General features: G+C 37.6%; 2 protein-coding genes across 2 annotated transcripts; both read left to right on the top strand.

Moving 5' to 3' along the window:
• Positions 1–23: 23 nt before the first annotated feature.
• LOC141437324 (enolase-like) lies at positions 24–5,918 on the top strand. Its single transcript, XM_074100610.1, has 6 exons — positions 24–38; positions 214–466; positions 1,513–1,709; positions 1,998–2,246; positions 3,810–3,961; positions 5,069–5,918. Exons 2-6 carry the CDS (start codon positions 226–228, stop codon positions 5,250–5,252), a joined length of 1,023 nt encoding a protein of 340 aa, XP_073956711.1. The 5' UTR covers positions 24–38; positions 214–225; the 3' UTR covers positions 5,253–5,918.
• A 418-nt stretch (positions 5,919–6,336) lies between these two features.
• LOC141437286 (uncharacterized) lies at positions 6,337–7,916 on the top strand. Its single transcript, XM_074100551.1, has 3 exons — positions 6,337–6,610; positions 6,856–6,990; positions 7,754–7,916. Exons 1-3 carry the CDS (start codon positions 6,494–6,496, stop codon positions 7,865–7,867), a joined length of 366 nt encoding a protein of 121 aa, XP_073956652.1. The 5' UTR covers positions 6,337–6,493; the 3' UTR covers positions 7,868–7,916.
• Positions 7,917–7,936: the final 20 nt, after the last annotated feature.

The following is a 7,936-nucleotide window of genomic DNA, read 5'->3' as shown; positions in this document are numbered from 1 at the left end:
CTGAAACAAAATCATTGGAAGTAACTGAGCAGAAAGCAGTATAGATGCTTAAATATTGCAATTACCATAAACAGTATACTATACATCTGAGTGTAACACATGTCTGAGGTTCCGTATGAAGCTGACAGTCTCAGCTAAGCTACCAATCATTCTGTGCTAACTTTTGGGTTTGCCTATGAATGGAGTTAAAAAAGAATATTCTCTTGCTTACAGATTGACCAGTTCATGCTCAACTTGGATGGCACAGAGAACAAGTCCAAACTTGGAGCTAATGCAATTCTTGGAGTGTCCCTCGCTGTAGCCAAGGCTGGAGCTGCTAAGAAGGGAGTGCCCCTTTACAAGCACTTGGCAGATTTGGCTGGCAATGCTAACATTGTGTTGCCGGTGCCTGCATTCAATGTGATCAATGGAGGCTCTCATGCTGGCAACAAACTAGCCATGCAGGAATTCATGATCCTGCCCACAGGTAAATATATCATAAAGTTTATAAAAAAACAATATCTTTTTTATGTGAACAACTCTTTATCTCTGAAATGTTTAGCCACCACTTGACTTTATCTGAGCTAATACATCAGTGTTCTGTACAGTGAAGATTGATAGCACTATGTAATTCAACTGCTGTTAGGTTGGGTTGCTCAAACTTTGCTCGCTAAAATGTCTATTCTGGTTGCCAGCCGTGTTATGTGCAATTTCCTGAAATAAATAATAAACATTACTTGTAGTGTAGCTGATTCTTTCAAAAGGTTTTTTTTTTTAATTTAAAGTCAAGTAAGTCAAGATGATGGAGACCTGAGTGGGGTGTAATATATATATTTTTATTTACTAAAATCCAGGTGTCCTTTTCGCATACTTTAAATAGTGCTTATGGCACAAGTGATATTATCACGAAATTAAAATATATCTAAAAAACTGAGTTGAATATGTTCATAAACAAAAGGCAAAAGTTACTCAAAGGCTACTAAACTGGTATTGAAAAAATTTACAGTAGAATGTTTTTTTTTCTTTCTTTTTTTTGTTGAGGCTTTGAATACTCCAGGTGATCATGCGAGCCTCATGGGTGCTTGCTCATTTTCCCTATGCAAGGGACATATTAAAAAATTGGTAAATGCAAATGGCTTTGTCAGATGTTGGCTCGAGCCAACAATTGACCTGGCCATTGTGCATGGGGCCCAAACCCCCAAGTACCCTTCTCCTCAAGTCTGAGTTCCGAGCATGTTCCAACAACAAATGGGACAAGTCATCTACCTTCCGGCAAATCTCACACAGAGGTGATGGTTTAACTCTCATCATGTGTAAGAATTTGTTTGTCGGGATGTGTCCGGAACGTACCCTGAAAGCAGATACTAACACTTTTCTTGTAAGGTTGGCTGAGTCAAACCAAGGTGTCCACAAGGGACTACAGTAGAATGTGTACAGATTGCAAAACTAGTTGGCTATGCATAATTTAGGACTTGTTGATAACCTAGTGTTATTTCGATGTAAATTTTCCTAAAATATTAATTTCATTATCAGGTGCATCTTCATTCACCGAGGCCATGCGCATGGGCTCTGAAGTCTATCACTTCCTGAAGAAGATCATCAAGGAGAAGTTTGGGCTGGACTCCACCGCTGTTGGAGACGAGGGCGGCTTCGCGCCCAACATCCTCAACAACAAGGATGCCTTGTTCCTCATTCAGGATGCTATCCAGCAGGCTGGATACACTGGCAAAGTATGTGAATATGGATAAAAAGTTACATCGAAACTAAATTGAAACAATGAATTTTATAATTTCACGATTTTGATGTGTTTTTTCTCCAATTTTCTCCAGAACCTCATAAAGTCAGTCTAAGTTAAAATATCTTTATTCAATTTAAGCTATAACAAGCACTTATGAATGTCAAAAAAAATCTACCACCGGTTCGGAAAAACCTCTGTTGAATAAATTTAATATCTAGATATCTGTACTTGTATAAAAATGTATTCTACCTGTAGTATACAAAACTGAAATATTTTCTAGATTGAAATTGGTATGGATGTTGCCGCATCAGAATTCTTCAAGAACAACAAGTATGATCTTGACTTCAAGAACCCCAAGTCCAACCCTGAAGATTACTTGCCATCAGACAAGTTGGCCGACCTCTACCTGGAGTTCATCAAGGACTTCCCCATGGTGTCGATCGAGGACCCCTTCGACCAGGACGACTGGGCAGCTTGGTCCAACCTCACCTCTCGCACCACCATCCAGATTGTTGGTGACGATCTCACAGTAAGTGGATTTAAATGTTTTCAGTAGTGACATGAAAAAAAATATCGTATTCACAAAAGATTGTGCAATTTTTTTGCGTATATGAAACATATGCGTATTTTGTGAAAAGTGAAAAATCTGGTTTTTGATTATGTGCATGAATATATGCATATGTGAATAATAGATTCAATACATCACAAGTTAGAGTAGTAGTCTAAGTATATGTCACTTATATGCTCATTCACAACCATAGACATTTTTTAGCAATTTGTTTTATAAGTTATTTATTTATTGATATCAGAATTATATTTTGCAATAAGACCCTAATTTAGCTTGTGTTGTGTACCTTCTCAAACTTTAATGTAGAAAAGAGATTTGCCCAAGAGAATTCGGTATGTTCATTCAAAGTTAATAAATTATGAAAACTACCTTACTACATCTAGAATACACTTCCAATAATTGTAATTAGTGTGAACCTCTTTGGTTGATTTATACAATTAGGTACATATAATTATGGACTGGACTGTGTCATTTTATATATCTCAGCTGAACAAAGTATGAACAATATGCAGTTTACTTTGGTGAAGAATACTCTTTGGATTATTTTCTGTATTTCCTATCAATTACAAAAAAAAAATTGTTACCCCTTTGCTGTATTTGATTGGAGATTCATGTTTATAATATAAATCAGTCTTCCCGCTGTCTGTACCTCTATATTATGTATTTATGTAGTTTTCATCAATAGCTAGTGATTCATGAGGGAGGTTTATAGATAAATAAATAAAAATAAAATAAATATCACGGGACAATTCACACCAATTGACCTAGTCCCAAAGTAAGCTTAGCAAAGCTTGTGTTATGGGTACTAAGCAACGGATAAATATAATTATATAGATATAGATACATACTTAAATACATATTAAACACCCAAGACCCGAGAACAAACATTCGTATTTTTCATACAAATATCTGCCCCGACACGGGAATCGAACCCGGGACCTCAAGCTTTGTAGTCAGGTTCTCTAATCACTAGGCCATCTGGTCGTCATAGATGCTATGTATAATATATAATATAATATTGCATGTAGCGATGAAACACACACAACACACACGCACATATACACACACACTCAACACACACACACACATACACACTCAGTAATACACACAAATCTTTTCTTTAAAAATTGCATTTATATTAGATATTAATTAAGATTTTAGTAAAATGAAGCGTAATTGTGTAATTAGCTTTTTTGTCTACCAGTTTGTTAACCTGTACTGTGACGTGTCTCCATTGTAAAACATTGTGTATACAACGCACTGCTAGGCCCCGAGATACAGGCTCAGCCTAGTTCGGGGTCTGACGGACATTCCAATGTAAATAGATAAGCCATGGTGTTTACAAATAAATTTATTATTATTATTATTAACTAGCGTCGCGGCCCGGCTTCGCGCGGATGTAGTTATGCGGGAAGGGCGGTGGAAAATGTTCCATCTTTGTTTATACTTTTTATATACCCTTTTATAGGTACCTTTATTTATTTTTTCCGAAGTTATCAGTTATCACCATTCTGGTTTGCGCAGGTGACAAACCCGACGCGTATCGCGACAGCGGTGGAGAAGAAAGCGTGCAACTGCCTTCTGCTGAAAGTGAACCAGATCGGGTCTGTCACCGAGTCCATCGCCGCGCACCTGCTCGCCAAGAAGAACGGCTGGGGCACCATGGTCTCCCACAGGTGGGTCAACACACCTTGACTTTTTTTTTTTCATCAGTATCCTCTCAACGAATATTGTTAATAGGGATGATGCTTGGTGTTAATTTTTTATGAAAATACAGTACCAATTGACGCAGATGTAGCTATAGGCAATAGATGTTGATATACTATACAGGCTCAGCTGCTAATATGTAAGCATTATTTAAATTGAATTCAGGCTCAATATTTAATGTTATTTCAAAAGACTGGGCTGATATTTGGTTCACTTTTTGTATCATTCCCTGATCTACTCACTTTCTAAAATTCACTAAACTGTTTTGTCATGATGATGCAATATTGAGATGCGTGTCATAAATAGTCATAATGTAAACAATTACGTGATGTAGTTCTCGTTATTTGTTATCTATCACTTATACAAATTGTTTTTATGTTTTTATCAATATTTATCTGGCTAATTATTTTTACAAATGTTACATCAGTTAGGGTTGATGACTTTAAGTTAAATTTTAGTGAGAATCAAAGAATTGATCTAAGAGATGCCTCCTCTTATTGCATTGCATACAGGGTTACCTAACCAACAAAAAGTTGGAAAACCCCTGACTTTGTCACTTCAAAGTTAAATATCTCAGAAAACGGCTAAACCAATTTTGATAAAACATGCACACACACACACACACACACACACACGCACGCACGCACGCACGCACACGCACGCGCGCGCACACACACACACACACACACACACAGACACACATAGCGGTCAAACTTATAACACCCCTCTCTTTGCGTCGGATCTTAAAAAACACATGAAATCAATCAGCAATATTCTTACCGACTGACAACCTACACATAGCTTCTTAAACCACTTCAGCTAGATTTTTAAAAATAGCAGACATATGCCTTAGACAAAAATCATAGAGGTGCATTAACAACGGATTTTTTAAATTCCCATGGGGGGTAGGGAACTAGTGTATTTTAAAATTTTTGGCTGGGGTCAAAACGCGATTATGAGCTAAAAATATTTAAAGGCTAAATCTGCTGCTTAACTGCTTCTGCTTAATTATACAATCATTATTGTGCTGCTGCAACTCTTCCATGGCAAGATTAAATATAATCCGTTTTGTGCAGGTCCGGCGAGACAGAAGACACGTTCATCGCTGACCTGGTGGTGGGCCTGTCGACCGGGCAGATCAAGACGGGCGCGCCGTGCCGCTCCGAGCGCCTCGCCAAGTACAATCAGATTCTGCGCATCGAGGAGGAGCTCGGCGCCGCCGCTAAATACGCCGGCAAGAACTTCCGCAACCCCGTCTAAGCTCCGCTGTCCTCTACGTGCATGATCTGAGAGAATCATGAACGTTAGAGTAACATCTGCTCGAACATCGACCTAGTTTGAATTTGCTCCTGAATACGCACGAACTACCCATCATGCTGCGCGATTGGTCGAACGCGAAATAGTTAAAATTGCGCTGTCTAGTGCTAGCTATGCAGTGCCCTTTTCGCATCTCTAACGTATCACAGCTTTCTGATGGTCATGCGAATGGACCATAAATAGTGTGCTTAACCGCACATGCATCAAACTCGTTCTAGCATACTAAGTAAGGTGTGATGTCTGCTCTATTGGAATTGTATGTTTCAACCTTGTGACTGTAGGAAATATAAGAGCGTCCTGTGGTCTTCGTTAACTATGCTACCGCAGATAGTATGGATATAGCATTATAGAATAGCTTACATTACTAAAGTATGGTAACGTATGGTATTACACTTTGATGGTGTAGTGTTGTTACAGCACATGTTTTAATAAATTAGTCAAAATAAAATGCTTTTTCGACATTATTTATAAGAAGGCTGTAGTTGTCGCGTATTGAATGTATGAATCTATTTATTTAAGATTTTTACTGTAAGTTAAATTACATATACCTATGCATTAAAATGTTATCGATTACAGTTTGTCACTACGTAATAAAGTTGATATATATGTTGTGCCGTTTTTTTTTTTTACTTGCGTTCCATGGGGTCGTGTAGCCAAGTTTCATCTACATCCGAATAGTCATTATTGCATGGTTGAGTAACAAATATATCTTCGCAAACGTTCACATTTACAATATGAATAGGATTACAAAGAGAATGGGAAGAGATGTGCGTGGGTGAATATTCGAGCGTTTTGACCGGCCGCCGGTTGTGGGGCATCAATGCTTCTATAAGTATACCCTAATGGAGCTCCAAGTTCAATAACAGGATTTTATTTAAATCCACGTATATGCTATTTTATTTATTGTTTCGAGAACTTACCACCGTACTCAGAAATAAAGCTTATTTATATTAGCAGAAAATAAATTAAATCTTTTGGTCGTTAAAATAATGACTTAAACATACATTTCAAACTGCTAATGTCATCTGTCATCAACCCAAGATGTCAAATTTCCTCGTAAGTCCTTATAACGTAACACAACACGGAAAAAATAGTCTGCGTGCCGTATTATCATATCAATTCACATCCATTCATCAATACCGCATTTACATTAATCTCCGTAACCGTTTTTGTCTTTAATACTTATGGTGCAGTTGACTAGAGTTCTTGCACGGGTGCCGGTGATCAAATTCCGTAAGGGAGGAGCGGGACGGCCCTCAGCGGCCCCGGCGGCGGCTCCCGCGGCAGCACCCGCAGCTGGGGTATGTTTACTAATATCTACTACACATTTTATCTCGCCCAATATCATAATAATGAATATGGGCTACTGTCATGTGACTAGTTTAGCTGGTATTATCTTCTTAGATTGACCTATTTTGGGACATCATATTATTTAATCTAACCTTTAACCATTCTGGTCCAGTCTTAAGTGTAAACAAAAAACTTTTGACTTAATTACACAACATTAAAATTTCGAGTTAGATAAGTAATAAAATGTTTGTTTTAGTCTTGCGCTTTCAAACCGGCGGGAGCAGCAGCACCCATGAGCACCAGTGCTATTCCCGACATTGACCTGCCTGCGCGCTACAGGAGACAACCACTTTCACAGGAAGAGATTGACCACATCAACGGGGGCGGAATTGTTTAGTGCATGAATTTATTACTATTGTAGTTTACAATGTAGATCTTTGAACAATAATTAACAGTATTTCTTAGTTTCATGATCCTATGTTGATTGCTTATTTGTGGCTTTTTAATTTGACATGATTGCATCTTTAGATGCAAGAACATGTTCATAATTAAAGTAAATTGAAATGAAGCCCAGTTTCTTAGACAAGAAACATTTTCACTTTCAATCTATCTATAGTGATTTCAAAAATAGTCAAGGGTGGGGCAGCTTAAAAGATGTTGATGATATATTCCCTCATATTATTATGGCTTTCAAGACAGGGCCTGAAATGTTTCCACCCTTATCTCACTGAGGGGCCTCGCAACACCATCTCGCCAGTAGGTGTAGATCTTGCTGCTCAGAGTATTGGTTATTTTTATTTATGAATATTTATCTAGAATTTAGATTAATACTCAAGATGTTGTTATAAACTTTAAAATATTATAATAATACTGTTAGTAACAGTTTGTTTCATTATAAGTATTTATGTTTCTAATCCGCATTTCCCAATCCGCATTGGGCCCGCGTGGCAACTATGGCCCAAGCCCTCTTGTTCTGAGAGGAGGCCTGTGCCCAGCAGTGGGACGTATATAGGCTGGGATGATGATGATGATGATGATCTTTCTAATCATTTTTTCTGTAATAAGGTTGGAACAGGGAATATGTGGATTCATTTTCCAGCATAATGTTCAGAGGCTTATTTAATAATATTTTAACAGTATTTTAACCATTGCAGAAAAATGGTAAAGAACAAAGAAAATCAGGCGCATCAACCTCTTTGGAAGTAAAGATTAATGTAAAAGCACCAAAGGGTGCTAATGTAAAGTTCAGCAAGAAAGTAAATAAATAGAGGCCCTACATTTCTACATTTGAAAAAAAATAGCAAAAAGGAAATGAGAACATTTTTTATGTTTCATAT

Source organism: Choristoneura fumiferana, chromosome 17 (genome assembly GCF_025370935.1).
Source record: "Choristoneura fumiferana chromosome 17, NRCan_CFum_1, whole genome shotgun sequence".
Taxonomy (NCBI): Eukaryota; Metazoa; Arthropoda; class Insecta; order Lepidoptera; family Tortricidae; genus Choristoneura; species Choristoneura fumiferana.
This window is presented reverse-complemented; position numbering and strand designations above follow the sequence as displayed.

Bases quoted from the DNA above. Each gene is read 5' to 3' on its own strand.
- LOC141437324 (XM_074100610.1), top strand. From the start codon at position 226: ATGCTCAACTTGGATGGCACAGAGAACAAGTCCAAACTTGGAGCTAAT. The intron at 467-1,512 runs GTAAATATATCA...TTTCATTATCAG, and splicing joins ATTCATGATCCTGCCCACAG to GTGCATCTTCATTCACCGAG. The intron at 1,710-1,997 runs GTATGTGAATAT...AATATTTTCTAG, and splicing joins AGGCTGGATACACTGGCAAA to ATTGAAATTGGTATGGATGT.
- LOC141437286 (XM_074100551.1), top strand. From the start codon at position 6,494: ATGGTGCAGTTGACTAGAGTTCTTGCACGGGTGCCGGTGATCAAATTC. The intron at 6,611-6,855 runs GTATGTTTACTA...TGTTTGTTTTAG, and splicing joins CGGCAGCACCCGCAGCTGGG to TCTTGCGCTTTCAAACCGGC. The intron at 6,991-7,753 runs GTTTAGTGCATG...TAACCATTGCAG, and splicing joins ACATCAACGGGGGCGGAATT to AAAAATGGTAAAGAACAAAG.